The sequence below is a fragment of the Lontra canadensis genome, unplaced genomic scaffold, assembly GCF_010015895.1.
Source record: "Lontra canadensis isolate GAN:19392208 unplaced genomic scaffold, GSC_riverotter_1.0 scaffold25, whole genome shotgun sequence".
NCBI classification, from domain to species: domain Eukaryota; kingdom Metazoa; phylum Chordata; class Mammalia; order Carnivora; family Mustelidae; genus Lontra; species Lontra canadensis.
The window spans coordinates 11,862,455-11,882,775 of NW_022631019.1; the positions used below are offsets into that span (position 1 = coordinate 11,862,455).

Genomic DNA, 20,321 nt, shown 5'->3' on the forward strand with positions numbered 1-20,321 from the left:
GAAGATAAGGTTTGAGCCCAGACAGGTGACCTCCAGAGCCTGGGTTCTCATGCAGCCACTGCCATGGCTCTCACCCCATCTGCCCCTGAGAGTCACCCGGGAGGCTGGAAACCAGCAAGGTGTAGTCTCCATGCTTTGAGGGTCTGCCTGGACATTGGGGTGTTGCATGGGGCTGCTGGGGGATTCTGACATGCAGCCAGGGTTGAGCATCCATGACCCGAGCCATATGGCCTTCCTGAGCCTCTCTGCTCCTCCCCCCACCTGGCATTCCTCTCTGCCGCAAGTTTGGGGGGCCCTGGGATCCCACACCACCTGGGCGGCAGGGTCATTTCCAACAACCAGACAGTTGCTGCTACGTGCGAGTTTTCTTGCAAGGCCAGTGGTTCTTAGGGTGCACACAAGATTCCCTGGGAGAGTCATTGAAAATACAGATGTCTGGGCACCCCCACCCGTCCCACCAGGCCTCCTGAGCCAACTCCCTGGGCCCAGCTGTCTGGATGCTGTAAAGCTTCCCTGATGGTTCTCATGGTTCTCCTGGTTCTGAGTTAAAATTCTGACTACTTTCTGTTCATCATGGCAACACCTAGACCCAGCGTGAACGTTTACCAAGAGGCTGTCTTTGAATTCTGGTGTGGTTCACACCTTGGACCATTATACTGCCGTTGAACAAAAATAAATGGCAACGATCCCAAATGGACTCGGAGGGATTTCCACAGGCGCTTGAGTGGGAGCTGGCTGTGTGTGTTCTAGAACCTGGCCCAAGGCCTCCAGGTGGGCATGGAGGGAGCGAGCTACCGTGGCAGGGTGCTGGGATAGACGGCAGGGCCCCATCTCTGCCACAGGGATGAGCTTGGCTGTGGCTCTGAGGTAGGGTGGGGGGAGCTCTCTCAGCTGGGTGTGATGTGATTTGGTCTACATTCTTGGAGAGAATGTTCTAGATGGGGAATGGGTTTTGGGGTAAGAAACATAGTAGGGAGCAAAGACACAGGTCGGAAGGCTGCTCGTGCTCAGCTAGAGACAGCAAGGCCTGCTCTGGGTTCACCATTCTGGTGTGGCAACCAGAAGAAGAAGATTGTTGATGGGAACAGTGCTGGGAATGGAGTAAGGCAGGTCACGAGCGACTGCAGAGTTCCAGGCTTCCTGCTTATTGATGTACGATGCAGTAGAGCACAGATACAACAGAGTCTTTAAATCTCTGTAGGATTTAAAGCATGGCTTACAAAGTGAAAACCTATGTAGTCAGCACCATTTTCTAAAAAGAAGGCATTCCAAACCCCCTGGCATCCTGTGGGGTGACCCTTCCCACCCCTCTCCCACACCCAGGACGTCTCACCAACCTGAAACTTGGGTTTATCTTCACTTTCCTCTCCTTGTAATCATACCTCGTACAGCAGCGTCTCTGGACGGCCTCCCGGTTAGTGCCGCCTGTTTCTAGAGTTGATAGCACATGACCCTATCCCGGCATTATTCTGTGACGTGCTCTTTTCATCCAACACCGTGTTGGCGAGATGGGCTCTGGCTGTGTGTCCCCGGCGTGCATTCCTTTCCGCGGCTATGTAGGAGTCCACTTCATGGACGGAATTTACGTTTTTCTGTCGGTGGGTGTTGGATGCTTCCCAGGCTGCGCTGCCATAAACAGCGGTGCTACCACCATTCCTGCAGGTGTCTCCCAGGGTGCGCATTCATGTGTCTCTCTAGAATATATATCTAGAAGGTTTCTAGCCTCATTAACTGGGGGAATGGTGATGCCATGGAGGAGAAAGGGAAAGGACCGGTCTAGGGGGGAAGCATTTGTTCAGGGAGGCTAGCTGTCCCGGTGAATGGGATCTAACATGTGTAACGGCTCAGACACAGCCCCTGTTTACTTCTTCTCGTGCCAACCGTCTAAGGTGTGCAGGTGTGTGTGTTGGGGTGGAGTGGGGGAGTTCTGCTGCACACAGGCACTCAGGGACCCAGGCTGCTGGAGGCTCTGCCGTCTTGCACCTGTGGTTTCCAAGGTCACCCTGGACACTGGCCTTGAGCAAGTAGAAAAGAGAAGAGAGGCAGGAGAAATGACATCAGGGACCCCTATCACCGTGGAAACATAGCGCCTGCATGTGAGTGCTGGGGACTCTGGGGACACGGTCCTTGCTGGGGCAGCTGCCTGACAAGTCATGACTGCATGACAGATGAGGGAAAAGGAATTCCTTGCTATTTGCTAGCCTCCTCGGAGCCAGAGGAGGAAGAGAGTAGGTGGGGAGAAATACCTTTCCCCGAAGAGACCTCCCAGGTCCCAGCAGTGAGTTTCAAGCCCCTTCCTCCCATCCCCCTGGGGCCAGCTGTGCTATGGCTCCGGATCTCGCCCACTGATGGAGAGCACAGTCAGCAGCTTTCCAGACAGAGATTAGTGAGTCAAAGTTTCCTTTGGTGCAAGCAGATAAAAGCCCCACACCGAGGACCGGGTGACAGACGAAGGTGTGTGGGACAGTGCCTCTTTCTGTCCTTCCTGGTTCCCTCTTTGTTGAAGTAACTGGTGTGCCAACACAGAACTGGGCCGAGGGGTCCCTACCAACCTCTCCCTGCCCGTCTCTCAGGGGTGAGAGTTCCGTGGATGGACACTTTCCTTGAACCTGTTAGGTGTTTACTGAGCACATACTATGTCCCCAGGCAATAAGCAGCAGTGGTGGTCGTATAGCTAAGAGTGGGGGCTGGGGAGGCAGGCTGCCAGGGTGTGCTTCCTGTGACCTTGGGCAGGTGTCTTAACCTCTCTGAACCTGACTTTCCTCATTGGTAAGATAGGGACAGTCCTTCTCCCTCAGGCTGGTGGTGTGGGCGACATAAGAGATTGTCTAAAGTGCTTGGCAACGTGCCTATCCCTCAGGAAACAGCAGCTCTGTGATGGGGACCCATAACTTGGAAGCACTTAAAACACAGATGGGTTTTGGCTCTAAAGCCTTGAATTTTCTGCACTGTCCCTAACGAGTCCCTTTACCAACCTTTTTCTAATAATAAGCATTTTTTTTTTTAACATTAAAGCTGGGCACGTAAGAATTCTGGCTACAGCAAAGCTTTAATGAACATGGCAGATCCTAGCACCCTCCACCCATCGGGGGAGGCAGGTGGGCTGTGGTGTCTCCCCTTTGCCCGCTGCGATATGCCAGCAGCCACCCCCCGAATGACTTGAGGCTGAATAAGCAGTGGGCAAGTTTTCATGAGGTCGGGGCGGGGGTTGGGGGGCTGGCTCCCTGTTCTTCCAAGTGCGCCGCCCCCGCCTGGGCATGGAACCAGGGCCTCCTGCTTCTCAGCATTTTCTTGCTATGTTGGTGGGAAGGATTTGAGATGGTTTTTGATGGCCTATCAGGGGGTAGGAGTCACCCTTGGAGTTCCTAGAAAGGAATGCAGACTTGAAAAATCCAGGGTGAGTGGTGTTGGTATGAGGGCTCAACAGACGTGTGTGTGTGTGTGTGTGTGTGTGTGTGTGTGTGTGTGTGTGATCATACCAGCAGATGAAAAGAAACCACCGTTAAGCCGGCTCTCTGAAGCAATGCTGTCTTTGAAGAGTTTAAGACCAGCTTTAAAGTTTACTCCGTAGTTTCGTTTTTGAGCTCTCCTTGGGTCTGTCCGTGTCTCAGCCTCCTGAGAAACTGCATCTCAGTGTTAATTATCTTAACCTGAAACATCTCAATCGCAGAAATTACAGCCGCCCCAGGGACTTCCCAGGGTTCCGGCAAGCAGGAACCTGAGCGGGGCTGGGCGGGGCGTGATTCACAAATGAGTTTTTATGTGAGTGACACTACCCAAGAGGGTACTGGACAGCTCATTTGCGATTGTTACTTCTTTTCCTTTTTGGATTTTATTCCCTTGATGGGAATTATTCCTCAAGGGATTTGAAGCCATTTATTATAAGGAAGGAGTCAGCAAACTGATGGTTAAAAAATAGAGAAAAATGGAGACACCAAAGCAGGAAGATTTTAAGAAATAAAGGCCATGGAAAGGACCAATACACATATGACAATGGGGACCAAGCTTGTGCGCATGGTTAAGCTCAGAGTTGGGATCTGAGCTTCCCAGCAGCCTATGCAAGAAGGGAAGCGGAGCCAGCCAGCTCCTTCTCGAGGAAGGCAGCATGCCAAGTGATCCCCCCCTCATGCAGGCCTTTATGAGAGGATGTGGAGTGGCCAAAGCCCTCAACCCCCTGCAGCAGCGAACCTGATGAGAGCTCTCCTAAGTCCGAGCCTCCATTTCCCATCAGTAAAATGCCAACATAATGCTTATCTTCCCAGATCGTCTGAGGACTAGAGCCGTGCCTGGCAGACCGGGAGCACCCTGGAAATGTTCCTTTCTTTGCTTTCCATTCTCCACCCCCTGCACGATTCATGCCTTATTCATCCTCCCAACAGCGGCTACTTGATCCTCGCCCCTGTTTTATAGGGACAGGATCATCCTGGCTGCGTGTCCAGCTCGGTGGCAGACTCTGAAGGAGCTGGTGTGGACCCCACCTTCTTGAAGCTTGAGAATTAGTAGTGAAGCGAGGCAGACGGACAGGGCAGCGTGGCATAAATACGATGATCCGGGCAGGATAATAACGTCCGCATTTTTGCGCTTAATCTGAGCACGATACCGCACTTGAGGAGGACGGCAGGAGAAAGGACACCTGTAGACGGAGCCACGCGTTCATAGATACAAAAATTATTAGCAAAATCTTAGCAAGGAAAATTCAAAAGGGATACCCTATCGGATCAAATGAAACGGATCCCAGGAATGCCAAGTTTCACCTTGGAAAATCAATTCAACAGGGGCGCCTGGGTGGCTCAGTCGGTTAGGCGGCTGCCTTCGGCTCATGTCATGATCCTGGGATTGAGCCCTGTGTCAGTCTCCCTGCTCCCTGGGGAACCTACTTCTCCTTCTCTCTCTGCCTGCTGTTCTGCCTACGGGTACTCTCTATCTCTCTGTCAAAAAAATAAATTAAATCTTTTTAAAAAAGAAAATTAATTCAATAGATTAATAAATCAGGAACAATTTATACAATGATCTCAATAAATCAGGAAAAAATGGTTGACAAAATTTCCATCCATGACTTTAAAATAAAATTAAAGCTTCAGAAGGAGCTCCTTTAACCTGATAAACATCTACAACAGCGCTTCTCACGGGGCTTGGTCCCCAGAGCAGCAGCAGCCAGGAAACTGATTCAAAATGAAGGCCTCAGGCCTCTCCCAGACCTGCTGAATCTGAAACTCTGAGGTCAGGGCGTAGAGGGGGGGCAGCAGGCTGCATTTTAATGAGCCCTCTGGGTAACCCCAGTGCAGCTGGACTTCGAGAACCACTGTTCCGCAGGAAACCCACATCAACAATTACACTTAATGAGGGAGTGTTGAAACTACTCTCGTAGGATCAGAGGACCAGGGCAAGACAAGAACACTATTGTCATCACTTCTATTCAGCCTGGAACCAAAAGTTCATGCAGTACAGTAGGTAAGAGAAAAACGCAAGTTTAAAAAAAAAAAAAAAAAAAGGGCACCTGGGTGGCTCAGTGGGTTAAAGCCTCTGCCTTCGGCTCAGGTCATGATCCCAGGGTTCTGGGATCGAGCCCCGCATTGGACGCTCTGCTCGATGGGGAGCCTGCTTCCTCCTCTCTCTCTCTCTCTCTGCCTGCCTCTCTGCCTACGTGTGATCTCTGTCAAATAAATAAATAAATAAATACCTTTAAAAAAAAAAAAGAAAGAAATGCAAGTTTTAAGGACTGGAAAAGAATGATTATATGCACAGAAAATCCAAAAGAATCTATAGACTATAAAAACTGATAAGAGGGTTTAGACAGACTATTGCTATAAAACAAATACACAGAGATAAATTGCATTTCTGTATACCAATGGCAAATAGAAAATTTAAAAGTTAAAGTTGCCAGTTATAATAGCAATAAAAGAGTAAAAAATAAAACAAAACCCCCAAAACCAGATCTAACCAAAGATGTGCAAAAAACTCTATGTGGTATGCTACAGGACCGAACTATAAACATTGGAGAAGATCTGAATTAATTCAGAGAAATGCCATGCTCATGGATGGAAAGCTCCATATTGAAAAGACGGTACACTGGGGTGCCTGGGTGGCTCAGTTGGTTAAGCATCTGCCTTCGGCTCAGGTCATGATCCTGGGGTCCTGGGATCAAGCCCTGCTTCGGTCTCCTTGGTAAGCAGTGAGCCTGCTTCTCCCTGTCCCTCTGCCGTTCCTCCTGCTTGTGCATTCACGCTCTCTCTCAAATAAATAAATAAAATCTTAAAACAAAAGGTTACTCCTCCCCAAGATCTATAAGTTAATGCAAACCCAATCAAAACCATTGCAGTGGGTGTGTGTGTGTAGAACTTAAAGGCTGATTCCAAAATTTATGTAGAAGTGCAAAGAGCCAAGAATAGCTAAGTGAGTCATTAAGATGACAAGATGAGAGAATGAGCTCTCCCAGGTATTAAGACTCGTTAAAAAGCTCTAGTCATGAGGGTAATGTGTAATTCATGTGCAGTTGGACAGACAGTCCAGCTACCCAGATCAGAGGGTCAGACATCTTATTATCACATGGCAGTGATTGCTTATAAACTCCGTATACTGGTCTGTCACCATTTACCTGTATTACAGATCTACTTTCTCCCAGTTTGTGGTTTATTTTTTTATTCACTTAATCTGTCTTTCACAAATAGAAGTTCTCCATTTTAATATAGTTAATCATTCCTTTCCTTTATTTATTTTGTTCTTTGCGGACCATTATTCTAGAATATATAAAGAAGTCCTACCATTCAACAAAAATAAGAAAAAGAAAAACAATCAAAAAATAAGAAAAAGAGAAAAAAAGGATAAAGCGGCGGATAGCCCTTCACAAAACAGAAAACACAGGTCTCCAATGAAGAGATGGAAAGGTATTCAGCCTTGTTCTTAGTGGGGGAAACTCAGAAGCAAACCACAATGATAGACTATCACATGCTCACCAGATAGAACAAAAGGAGATATATATGTGTGTGTGTGTGTATATATATATATATATGTATATATATAAAGGAGAACTGTTAGGGGTGCCTGGGGGGCTCAGTCGGTTGAGCATCTGCTTTCGGCTCAGGTCATGATCCCAGGGTCCTGGGATGGAGCCCCGAATCAGGCTCCCTGCTCAGCGGGAAGCCTGCTTCTCCCTCGCCCACTCCCCCTGCTTGTGTTCCCTCTCTCGCTGTGTCTCTCTTGGTCAAATCAATAAACAATATCTTTTAAAAAGGGGAGGGGCTGTGAGCAAGGATGTGGAACAATTGGAACACTCACGAATTGCTGATGGGAATGAAAATGGCACAATCACTTGGAAAAAACAGTTGGTTACTACCCAGTGAATTAAAAATGCCGCCCTCTGCCAGAAATTCAACTCCGAAGTAAATGCCTGCAGAAACTCTCGCACTGCGCCCCGAGAGACACAAATATTCATGGCAGCTGTTGTCGGATTGTCCCCAGACTGGAAAGGATGCCCGTCACCAGTGCGATGGCTGGCTAAATTGTCGGACATCCATATGACGGAACATTGGAAAGCAAAGAGGAAGAGCCATTTAGGGCTCACACGGCCACGTGGATGCATTTCACTCAAGGTCATTCACTCAAGGTCATGTTGAGTGAAGGAAGCAAGTTGCAGAGGAATGGCACGTCCTTCCATTGACACCAAGGCCAACCAGACAGAGCTAACCAATCCAGTAAAAACTGTAAAAAAAAGCAAAGGGATGAGGACCAAAAAATTCTTCTAATTGTTAGTTCAGGGTTGGAAGGGGGCTGTAGTGAGGGAGGGGTCCCCAAGTAGCTTCCAAGGTACGGAGGAGTTTCTATTTTTTAAACTAAGTGGTGTTTCCACGGTGTTCACTTTATTATTCCTTAAAATGATTGAGCGTTTGCCCTCCTCCATATGCACAGTATGTTACACAGCTTGAAGAAATGCACGCAGACGGAAAGGCAGCCTCAGAATGCCTGCGTGAGTGAGTCCAGTTCAAAAACGCAGCTCCCACTGGCTGGAAAGAGAGCAGATCCCCCGGCCTCCAGCAGGCAGCTAGCAGAGGATTTGCCGTCCCTTGAAGAGGGGCCCCCAGGGGCACCTGCCTGGGAGCCAGCTGCCCTGACGTCCCAAAGGTCAGAGAAGCGGAGGGCGCCTGCACCCTGGTGACCGGAACCACGGTGCCATCACTGAGCCGCCTCCCTCCGGAAGAGTATCTGGAAAGTCTTGACCATCTCCTGCTGGGGGCATGTAAGTGGGCGTGGGGGAAAGAGGAAGGATGAGTCACAGGAGGTAGAGGTCTTAAATCGCGTCTCCTCGTGGGGGCTCCAGGCGTCCAAGAACGCACCAAACTATAGGCAACATGTTCCCTGTGCATTTTTCAGGGAGGATGTGTCCCCAGCTGTCTCCTGCTTCTTGAAGGGGTTGGAATGCCCCTGCCTTCCTGTGGCAGATGCTATCAGTGCCCCCCCGACCCACGCCATCCCCTCCCTCTTCAATTCACAGAACCTGGCTCCAAGCACCGGCACTAGCACCCTGCCTGAGCCTTCTCTGCCCGTCAGAGCCTGCTGACCAGAGGCTGGGGCACTGACGCCCCCAGGAGCAGCCCTCACCCAGCAAGGGATGGGATGCGTGTATGAGTGCCCTAGCTGCCTGCTGCTGGGGTGGGCGAACTTTGGGGCATGGGCTCCACACTTCCCAGCACTCCCCAGTGGCTTAAGCTCTACCACCCTCAGGTGGTAAGCAGCTCACTAACACACCTTCCCTGGCTCGCCTTCCCTGTCCGCTTTCCCATTCCATCCCAGTGTATCCTGCTCCTCCCAGATCAACGACTTGCACTCAAATCCTTGTCCCAGAATATACACATTCGGAGAAAGAGAGAAAGCGCGCGAGCTCTTCTTTGCTCATGTTCCTTGAAGGCAAGGACCCTTCTACCTTCAGGGTCCCTAATACCAGGCCCAACACCTGGCACAGAGGGGTGTTTAGCAGATGTCTGTGAATAAACGTAGATTGGAAGACGGGAGAGGCTGGGAGTTTTGTTCCTCCCCACCACTGGCCGGTAAACCTGGTGGTTAAGGCTTTGCAATCCTCTCGATCTGGATTCAAATCCTGACTTCTCTTACTACCAGGCGTGTGATCTTGTTGTAGCCATTCACGTGCTTTGAGCCTCGATTTCCTTGCCTGCAAATTCCCTTCCTCCTGGGGCTGCCCCGAGGATCCCATGAGGTGCGGCATGTCAGGGACTTAGCCCGGAGTCTGCCCAGACCTCAGTCCCCTGTCATCTATGTTGGTGGCTGGAGACACAGTGAGCAGGACAGTAACATTCTTTGCACTGAGGTACTTAAGGGAGCTCTGTGTTGGGATAGCACTCTGGCAATCAGAACATCCAAGAACAATCCAGGCCGGGATTCCCTAAGACCTGGGAAGAGAGCCTGGCACACAGTGAGTGAGCAAGAAACTGAATGGAGAGATGGCGTACAAATAGTATGCCGCAGCCTTCCGAGGCCCCAGCAACGAGAAACAGGCGGAGAGCTCTAAAATACAGGGATCAGGGCATGTGACAACCGCCTGCCTCACCCTGCTCCATGACGGCTGCTGGGCTCTGGACACAATAGGACCGAGAGGCATGCCACAGGACCCTTGAGTGACAGCTGAGGATGCCTGGGCAGCCCTCCTTAGGGAGAGGGACGCCTCAGAGGTCCGGAGCACCAGGAAGAAGAGCACCAGAAGGGTCGGCCACCAAGCAGTCAGGTCCTGCCGAGCCCTCTGTGGCAGAGCCGCCCAGCCCCGCGTTTCGGCTTCCTGGTTGGGTGTCAATCCACTGAGCAAACAAATTCCGGAGACAATCGTCACCCAAGCCTGGCCGAGAAGAACGTGAGGTGTCAGTGTTATTTTATACCGGTGCTAGGTTCAAGTTTATACAGCAATGTTATTTTAATGTATCTCCAGGTTCAACCTCCAAGTCTCCGCTGGAGGAGACGCAACCGTGGTCCAACCGGAAAAAAGCAAAGCAACGAATCTGTGGGGACACACGCTGCCTGCAGGGCTCCAGCTCTGGGCTCTGGCTCATTCCTTCCCTGACGTCTCTCTTGATCAGAATTGCTCAGCACCATCAGCAACTGGATGGCAAAATTCTGGAATGTGTATCAGCCCCACGAGGAGCTAATTAAACCCAAAACACCACCATCAGAACAGCAGGAAAAAAAATCCTGCTAAAAGATTGTCAGGAAGGCGAGTGAGGTGAGCAATTAAATCCCTCAGACAGACGGGATTGTTCATACAGATTGTGTGAGTGCTTATACAGATGCGATGTGATCACACGGTCCTCTAGAAAGCAGTTTCAAGTATTGGGAATTCTTTTTTTTTTAAATATTTTATTTATTTATTTGACAGAATAATAACAGCCTGGATAGTGATTTGCAGAGGACTGACACCCCACTACACTGTGTTTTCCAACCCATGAACACAGCACCCACCCCCCACGTATCTTGAGTTTCCAGCATACATTCCAACTCTTGTACATGTTTTGTTAGATTTCTACCTAAGTGTTTCATTTTAGTGGAGGGACTGTAGATGGTCTTGTATTTTTATTTATTTTTAAGTTTTATTTACTTACTTTAGAGAGAGAGAGAGAGAGTGCACCCATGTGGTGGGGAGGGGCAGAGGGAGAGGGAGAGAGAGAATCTTAAGCAGACTCCCTGCTGAGGATGGAGCCCAGTGCAGGGCTCAGTCTGATGACCTGAGATCACGACCTGAGCCGAAGGCAAGAGTTGGACTCTTAACCAACAGGAGCCACCCAGTTGCCTCGGTCTTGTATTTTATTTATTTATTTGACAGACAGAGATCCCAAGTAGGCAGAGAAGCAAGCAGAGAGAGAGGGGGAAGCAGGTTCCCTGCTGAGCAGAGAACGCCCCCCCTCCAATGCGGGGCTCGATCCCAGGACCCTGAGATCATGACCTGAGCTGAAGGCAGAGGTTTAACCCACTGAGCCATCCAGGTGCCCCTGGTCTTGTATTTTTAATTTCAGTATCCACATGTTCATTGCTAGTATATTAAAATATGAGTCATTTTTATGTATTGGTCTTCTATTCTGTGATCTTGCTGAACTCAATTACTAGTTCTAGGAAGGTTTTTTTGGTAGATTTCTTGGGATTTTCTATATAGGTAATTATGGCATCTGCAGTTAGAGGCAGTTTCATTCCCTCCTTCCTTGTTTGTACGTCTTTTATTTCTTTTCTTGCTTTATCACACTAGCTAGAACTTCCGGCGCTAGATTGGATAACAGTGGTGAGAATGGTCATTCTTGTCTTGTTCTCAATCTTGTGAGTCTTTCACAATTAAGTATGTTGTTAGCTGTAGATTTCTTCTGCAGATGCTCTTATCGGGCTGGAGAAGTGCCTCCCTATCTCTAATCTGCAGATTAAAAAAAAAAGATTTTATTTATTCAGGAGACAGAGATCACAAGCAGGCAGAGAGAGATGGGGAAGCAGGCTCCCCGCTGAGCAGAAAGCCCAATTCAGGGCTCGATCCCAGGACCTTGGGAGCATGACCTGAGTCGAAAGCAGAGGCTTAACCCACTGAGCCACCCAAGCACCCCTTAACAACTGAGACACCCAGGGGCCCTTTCACTTGCAGAGAGTTTTAATCATGAATGACTGTTGGATTTTTTTTTTTTTTCAAATTCTCTTTTGGCTTCCATTGATACGAGGGTATGATTTTTCTTCTTTAGTCTATTTCATGGTGGATTACATTGGTTTTGGTTGAGCAGCACACCGGACACCAATAATCAATGCTGGAGGACGACGTCCCCTACACAGAGGAGAGAACAAGATCATCAACGCCAGCTTCCAAGAATAGAAGTCTGAACCCTTCCGCCCATGCATCTTGGGATCGGAATTACGAAGGGAAACACATACAGTCAAGCACCTTCTTCCATGTTAGAGGTCTCAGACAACTTTCTCTCCTGTATGTATATATCTGATCTTCTTCTTCCGTTCATACACTTAAATTGTAAGAGACGTATGCAAAGCAAATCATGCTTCATTTAACCCCTTTCCATGGGCAATGATCACTATGGGCACCCGCATTTATTGATTTTGCCATTTCACAGATCACGTCCTTTGGTAGCAGATTTTTTTTTTTTTTTGCTTAATACAAGACGTATTTGTCACATGATCGTAAAATCCTTTGACATGGCATCAAATGGAGGTACCTTCATTTTCCTATCCGTTCCCAAATGCTTTCACATTTTGATCGACCATGACTCTCATTTTTGGCTAGTATGAATCCCGAGTAAGCATTTGTCTTTGAGTAAGACTACTTTCTCATTTATTTTCCTAGAGGTAGAATTCCTAATACTTGGGCGCCTGGGTGGCTCAGTGGGTTAAGCTTCTGCCTTCGGCTCAGGTCAGGTCATGATCCCAGGGTCTTGGGATCAAGCCCTGCATTAGGGGTCTTTGATCAGCAGGGAGCCTGCTTCCCCCTCTCTCTCTGCCTGCCTCTCTGCCTACTTGAGATCTCTGTCTGTCAAATAAATAAGTAAAATCTTAAAAAAAAAATACAAGACCGAGGCAACTGGGTGGCTCCCGTTGGTTAAGAGTCCAACTCTTGCCTTAGGCTCAGGTCATGATCTCAGGTCATCAGACTGAGCCCTGTGCTGGGCTCCATCCTCAGCGGGGAGTCTGCTTAAGATTCTCTCTCTCCCTCTCCATCTGCCCCTCCCCACCATTAAGCCCCAGATTGGGCTCTCTGTTCAGCGGGGAGCCTGCTTCCCCACCCCTCCTCTGCCTGTCTCTCTGCCTGTGATCTCTGTCAAATAAATAAATAAAATCTTTTTAAAAATAAATAAAAATAAAATTATGTGGAAAGACCAAAAAAATTGTCATAGATAAAATGCTTTTGAAAAAGAATCAAGTGGGGGCTATTAGTTCACCCAATTTCAAGATGCAACCATGATAATCAAGGCTGTGCTTGGTTTGGGGATAGATACCTAGATCAATAGCACAGAAGCAAGAACCCAGAAACAGCTCACCCAAGTATGGCCAACTGATTTTTTGACAAAGCTGCAAAGGCAATTCAAAGGAGGAAGGAAAGTCCTTTCAACAAATGGTTGATGGAGCAAAGGACGTATCTTAAAATAAACAGTTTTCAATTCAATATAGTATTTCCTGTGCCTGTTCTCTGCCCCAGACATTAGTTCTAATACGAGGGGCATAGCAAGGAACACAAAGGAAAGTCCCTGCTTTTGGGGTGCTGACATTTTCATGTTGCCCAAGAGATATTCTGGGTTCTGGAGAAGGAATGTGGGCACCTGGGATCAAAGACAGGGTAGAAGCCACCTCCAGAAAAGGAATTAGGATGCCCTGACCTTCATCTGGCTGGATCCCCTTCCTTTCCTGAAAGACGGCATCGTGGACATTTGCAGGCGATCTATGCGGACAGACCTGTGTCCCACCTCCCGTCTCTGCCCCCTGGCATAGTGCTCAACCATCGACGACTAGAAGGTGTCCTCCCTTCATCAAGCTGCTATGGGGTCTGCCTGAATGGGCACAGTAACTGTGGTGCAGGGTGGGACCTGGCACGTGCCAGTCATGATGTTGCCTTGTATGCCCATGAATCTTTCCAGAGCCTACAAGGGTTCTGTGAAGGAAAGCAGAGAGGTACTGGGCTAGACAGAGCTGGGGGGAGCAGAGAGAGAGGGAGTAGGGACCCCCCCACACCCCACCACTACCTGCATGGTATACTTAGACAAACCTTAGTAGGAGGGGAAGATTTGCCAGTTTCTCCCAATCTGGATGATCTAGACACACGCCCAATTTCTGCTTGAAGTTATGGAAAAGGTGGGGGCGAGGGTTGTGCTGGAAGGGGTTTCAAAACTCATCAGCCAAGCGACCTGACCAGGAGGCAGCTGTGTGGCAGGCAGAGTGGGACAAGGGACACAGTTAGACCCAAGTGTCGCCACTTCCAGTCTGTGTAACCTTGGGCAAGTTATGTAAGCCTTTCAAGACTCGATTTCCTCACCTGGAAAGTGGGGAGAGCGTAATTCAGACACCAAGTTGCTGCAAGGATCAGAACATGTTAGGGAAAGCTGGGTTTAAAACCTGTTCAGGAGCCCGGTGACCTTGAACATGGTGCCTTACTCCTCTTTAGAAACGAGATCATAAGTCCTGCCCACTGGGTTATCTTGATAACTGGAAATAATATCTCCAAGGACCTGGTGACAAGTTTGGCACATAGTAATAGACTATGGTCTCTGTTATCACCCTGGGTCCTCGTGAATCTATTTTAAATAAAGCCCAACCTAGCTTCTAAGAGAGCGCCAGGCGCTTCGGAGGCTCTGGTAAGTATTTGTTGAGTGAAGAGCTACGTAAATGGTCTGAACGCTGTCCGCGGAAGAACAGCTCAGCCGTCCACTCCAAACACCGTGCAGCCCTACACCCAGTCTCGGGGGCTCAGGGAGAGTCCCCGATGCCAGTGCCTCTTCCCAAAATGACATCATCACAATCTCCTGGTGGAAGGGCATACATCCAGGCCGGTGGCTGGGGCATCCGCTCAGGTGCTGGAGGGCAGTTGTACAACCCCAACACAGCCTCGCTTCCTCCACTGAGCAGCCCCACCAGTGATTCTGCCTTTCCGGGGGGGAGAGGGGCCCCTTCCTGCAGTGTTTCTGGCCTGGGCCTTGGGCCAGCTGCTCTTGTACCAGACAGTTTGCTTCCCAAACTTCCCAAGGTCAATGCTTTCCAAGAAGTAACAACCAGGATGGGTTCTGAGGGATCCTTGCAGGGAGCTGTCCTCAGGGGCCCCGCCCTGGGGTTCAGGGCCGGGCTGGGTGCCAGAGAACACTCTGGTCTTCAGTCATAGTGTTTAGTGAGCACCTACTAGGAGTCAGGAGCTATTCTAAGGCACCGGAAATGCAACTGAGACCTGTGGAAGCCCTGCCATCATGGCTGGTGTGGGGGACGGACAGTTAAACACACACACACACACACACACACACACACACGTAATGATAAGCTGTAACAAATTTCAGGAAAAAAAACCAAAATGCCCTATAAGGGAATAAAGAGGAGCAAAGATCAACCACTGAGGTTCCTGCAAAACAGCCACAGTCATGGACACAATTTGTTGTCATTGTTGTTGTTTTTTTTTTCCAAAAATATTCATTTATTTATTTAAGGGAGAGAGAGAGAGAGAGAGAGAGAGAGAGAGAGAGAGTAGGGGGAGGGGCAGAGGGAGGCGGAGAAAGAATCCCAGGCAGACACTGTGCTGAGCACGGAGTCCAACACGGAGTTTGATCCCACGACCCTGAGATCATGACCTGAGCTGACACCAAGAGTCAGACGCCCAACAGACTGAGCCACCCGGGGGCCCGGACTTGGATGCAATTTGTGCATCACAATGTGGTTTCTATCCCAGAAACCTGGAAACAGCCTTTGCATCCAACAGTGCTGCAGATTGAATTGTGCCCCCCCCAAATTCCCAAGTTGAAGCCCTGACCCCTCCTATGTGGTTTTTGGAGAGGGGGCCATAGGCAATCTGTCATGATGGTGGGCTCCCCTAAAGAAAAACCAGAGAACTGTCTGTTTCTCTCTCTCCTCTCCGCCCCACCCCCACCATGCAAGGCACAGACGGCCATCTGGCAAGCCAGGGGGACAGTCCCCCCAGAACTCCACTGCACCAGCACCATGATCTAGGACTCCCAACCTGCAGAACTGTGAGAAAATACATTTCTGATGTTGAAGGCCACAGCCTAGGCTGTTTTATCATGCAGCCAATCTAAGACAGGGAGCGGGGACAATGATGCAGCTGGAGATGCTGATGCAGGTGGTACCCAGGCTCCCCACAGGTCTGTCTGCCCTCGGCCCCCTGCCCACCGCAGAGCCTTTCTTCTCTGCCCTGCCACGCCAAAGCACGTGAGTCTGCAAAAAGGCTTTGCTTCCGAAGGACGCTGTTCCCTGTGTGTGGGCGTAGACGCAACCCTATGAAATGTTCCCTTCCTGCGGGTGGCTCTTCTCAGTCTCTGGTTGAAGGTCCCGGGGCTTCTCCGTCCACCCAGGGAAGCTCTAAATGTTGACAGCCCACAGATTTATCACTCCCAGCCTGATCCTCTCCAACTCCCAAACCATGTGTCCAAGCAATGGCCTATAGGGCGTCCCCAACAGACTCGCATAGACAGCCGCACTTGCTGCCATGGCCTGCAGCCATTCCCCCCTCAACTCTCCCCCACACCTGTAGCCAGCTCCGTCCCTCCTTGGGCTCAGGCCTCCCTGGACCTTGGAGAACTCCTTGATTCCTCACTTTTGCTGATGCCCCCCCCTCCCCAGTCAGGTCCCTCTGCAAATCCTATTGGCTATATTGTCAGGGAATGTCCAGAATCTGACTGCTTCTCACCTCCTCCACGCTAGCACTGTGTGCCTGGCCCCATCACCTACCACCTGCCAGAGAGCAGCAACCTCCTCACTGGTCTCCCTGTGGCTGATTCTCCCGCAGCTGCCAAAGAGATCAGACCGTGGTCCTCCTCTGCCCAAAATGTCCCCGTGTCTCTCCTTGTCACTTGGAGTAGATGCCAAAGTCCTCATGACAGCTGCGAGGCCCTTTGTGACTGGCTCCCCACCTCCTAGCATTGCCCTCCACCTCCTAGCATTGCCCTCCCTCCCCACGCCCTCCTCTACTGGATTCCAGTCATGCTCCAGGCATGTCTCTGCCTCAGGGCCTTTGCACAAGTTGTGCTCTTTCCTCAACCTGGAATATTGTCCCCCCAAATATCCACATTGTCACCTCCCTCAAGTCTGCTCAGATGTCCTCTTTTCTGACCACCCTATTTGAAATGGCAATCTACCCCACGCCCTCTTATTTCATTTTTCCACAATGCTAATATACTATGTAATTCACTTATTATATTTATTGTCTATTTGTTGTCTCTTTCTATTAAAAGAAAAAACATTCCACAAAGACAGAATTATTTGTCTGCTTTATTCGCTTTGCATCCTCAGTGCCCCAAACAGGGCCTGGCAAACAGTAGGCAATCAAGAAATATTTGTTGAATTAATAAAACTGCTTTGGGCTTGTTCTCCCTGTGGCTTATTCATAGCCAGTGTAAACCCCAAAATGCTGAAGAAAAATGGGGGGAAAAGAATAAAATAGAAAATCACACTAGGAGACCTAAGGCTTGGGGTAGAGCCCAGCCCTGCAGCTGATTTGCTGTGTGACAGTGGGCACACCACTGCCCCCTGGGCCTCACTCTCCCATCCCCAGGATGACTGGATCTGGTGGTGAGGGTCTTCTCAAGTCTGGCAGTGGACAGCCCCCTCCCCGGCTTCCATCCGAAGCTCAGAGGAGTCCTAACCCTGGGCCCAGCTGGAGAAAGTGGGTTTATTAAGGCCAGCCGTGTGGACACACTAGAGGGTCACGTGGCCACATCACCTGCCGGCACAGCAGACGGGCTTTGAGCCTTGAGAAGGCGGTCTGGGGCCCGGACGCCCCCTCTACGCATTGTGGAATCTTGGAAGTATTACTTGGCTTCTCTGTGCCTCAGTTTCTTCTGTAATATGGGAATCATAGTGATTCCGACCTCCAAGAGCTGTTGCGAGGACCAGGTGGGGAATAGTGACAGTGTTTACCCCACAGGCCTGCTTCCGTGGGTGAGTCCAAGTGAGGGGCAGAGAGAGCTGCCTGGTGCACAAAACAGACCGAAGACGGTGACCTGCCACGTGGGTGGTCCAGCCTGGGGAGACTGGTCCCAAGCCAGCTCGGTCCTCGAGTGCATAGCCCAGGGGTATGCACTTGCCACGATCCACCGAGCTCCTTGCTTTTCTCGCCTCTTCCTCTCTGACATCCATGTTGGATGGACCCCGCTGTTCAGGGCCCCAGGCATGCAGGGGGCTGTGACGAGGACCCAGACCTGCACTCGCGGCTTCCTGAGCCCCTGACCCTTCCCAGGAGACTAACAGAGCCAGCCTGGCGTGATTCTGACATTGACACTCATGCGGGTCGGGTGAGGGGGCAGCTCCTGGGCAGGAAGAGCAGCGAGAGTACACGCCCCGGGATCTGAGTGGGGAGGGGCTAAGTAGCCTGTAAACCACAGGTGCTGACTCATGGCTCTGCTGGGCCCTATAAAGGAACCAGCCAAGGGGCTTCCTGCAGCTGGAGGGACGGGCTGGCTGGATTATGGCCCAGGGCACGGTGATCCACGTGACCCCGGAGCAGCCCACCCATGCCGTGTGTGTGCTGGGCACCGAGACTCAGCTGGATGTCTACGGGTGAGCAGGGACATTCTGGGGGCGGGGGACAGGCCCACTGATGCTGGATGAGCAGGTTCTGCAGACGCAGGATGTGGGGTTGGCTCAGGCTTCAGGCTGCTGGGAGGGGAGATGCTGGAGGAGTGAGGCTCTCGGGGTCCTGGGATGTGCTGGATTCCAGGCGAGGGTTCCCCAGGGCCTCACCACAGGTGAATTATCATAGGGCAAGCAGGACCATCTCCTTTCACCATTGAGGCAGTGGAGCTCAGAGAGGGTCTGTGACTGGCCAAAGGTCACACAGCAGGTGTGCCCTGGAAGGTAGGTGAGGCTCTGGACTTCATGACCCACACCTGGTTCACGGTGCAGTTCGTTACCCCCACACACCTCTCAGCCAAACCTCCCTCCATGGGTGCGGAATAACCTATGTGTGGTGGGAGAGGCTGGGGCGGGAAACCTGTCCCTGCTGTTGGCCAGTTGGCTGGCCTTGGCCAACTGAGCCTCAGGTCCCTCATCTGTGAAATGGGGATGATACCCACTCCATAGTGTGGTTAGAAGGACTGAATGGGAAAGGCTGTGGGAGTGTGGAAGTACTTAGCGCAGAGCTGGACGTATTGCTGGTGGATTTTCATCCACCCATGCATCCAATCACCCAAAAATTCCAGCTGCGCACCTACTATGTGCCCGGCCTGTGCCAGGCTCCAGTGACACAAAATGGTCTATGGACACTCAGCAAGTGTGCATGGTCAGTGTCGTTATCGATCATCGTAGTGGCCGCCCCGGGCTTCCTCCCACCCAGGCTGGACGTCAGTGGTCCTAGTATGTGCCCACAGGAGTGTCTGGGACATTTCCTCCAAGTGTCACCTGACCCTGGGCCATGGTGGAGCAGCAGTAAAGTTCTGGGGGGCTGTCTGGAGCTGTGGCGAAGAGGCAGGAGACGGAGAGGTCGAGTGGTGAAGGATAAAGAGAGACCAATGTCATCTGAGGCTGCTGACTCTTCCAGGAGTGAGCTCCTCCCTCAGTGAGACGTTCCACGCCCTGCCCATCCCCTACGACAATGGCTGCAGGTTCCACCCCACTCCCTACACAGGACTCAGTCATCAGCCTTAGGAGGCAGGCAGTGCTGTTATTCCCATTTTACAGAAGGGGAAGCTGAGGCTCTGAGAGGTCCAGTAACTGCGTAAAGCCACACAGCTCGTAGGTGAGGGAGCCGGGATTTAAACCAGGCTCTGGGACCCCACCCCCTCACTTCCCACCCACACTAAACAGCAGCCCCAGGCCAGCCGCCACCACACTGACTGTGGCCTGAATTCCCTTCTGGAAACAGATGGGGTTGGCACTGCCTCCTCCCCAGCTCCGCTCCCCTGACCTCCTCCCAGCACACGCATGCTCCACGCCCCTGCCGGAGCCTTGTCCTCTACCGCTGGGCTCAGAGCCTCCGGGGGGGAGAAAGACATCGCTGCAGAGGCAGGAGCAGGCCCAGGGGTGTGGGAACCTCTTCCAGAGCTGCCACTTGTGATTTTCAGTCTATATTTGGGAAGTACTCTTCCCGTAATGAGAAGCGTGTTGATTTTACTCGGACAAAATCCCACCGACCTGAGACAAATAGTGAAACCCGTCGAGGGCTTTCTGTGATGCTTGTGGCTGGAGTCAGGAAGGTAGTGTGACCCTGGCTACTATGTGCCAGGTCCTTCGGTCCATGATTTCTAATGAGCCTGTTTTAGAGATGAGTAAACTGAGGTTTCAAGGTTATACAAATTCAAGGTGACCAAGCCAGGAAATTCAAATCCAGGACTGCCTGACCCCAAATTCACTTGCTTCCCTAGCACACTTGGCCTCTGAGTGCTGTGGCACTGGTCTTGTTGGGCCCCGCTGCCTGGTTGGTGGAGCTCACGCAGCTTCCAGAGGGCTTGGAAGGCCCGGAATGTTGTGGGTGGGGAGGGTCTGGAGTCGCCGACCATGGAAGATGGTAGGCGTCCTGATGCTGCAGTCAGGGGGCTTGTCCTCTTCCTCCCAGTGTCTCCTTCTCAGCAGACAGTTACTCAGTGTGACAATGGGGGGCATGGATGTCTCTAAGCCTCAGTTTACCCACCTGTAAAATGGGA

At 50.9% G+C, this 20,321-nt stretch overlaps 1 protein-coding gene across 1 annotated transcript in view; it reads left to right on the plus strand.

The window, feature by feature from the left end:
• The first annotated feature begins 18,136 nt into the window (after positions 1–18,136).
• Positions 18,137–20,321, plus strand: part of PADI4 (peptidyl arginine deiminase 4) — a 36,439-nt gene continuing 34,254 nt past the window's right edge. Inside the window, exon 1 of the mRNA XM_032863562.1 lies at positions 18,137–18,240. Within this exon, the coding sequence (XP_032719453.1) occupies positions 18,149–18,240 (92 nt within the window). The 5' untranslated portion in view covers positions 18,137–18,148. The remainder of the gene's footprint in view (positions 18,241–20,321) is intronic.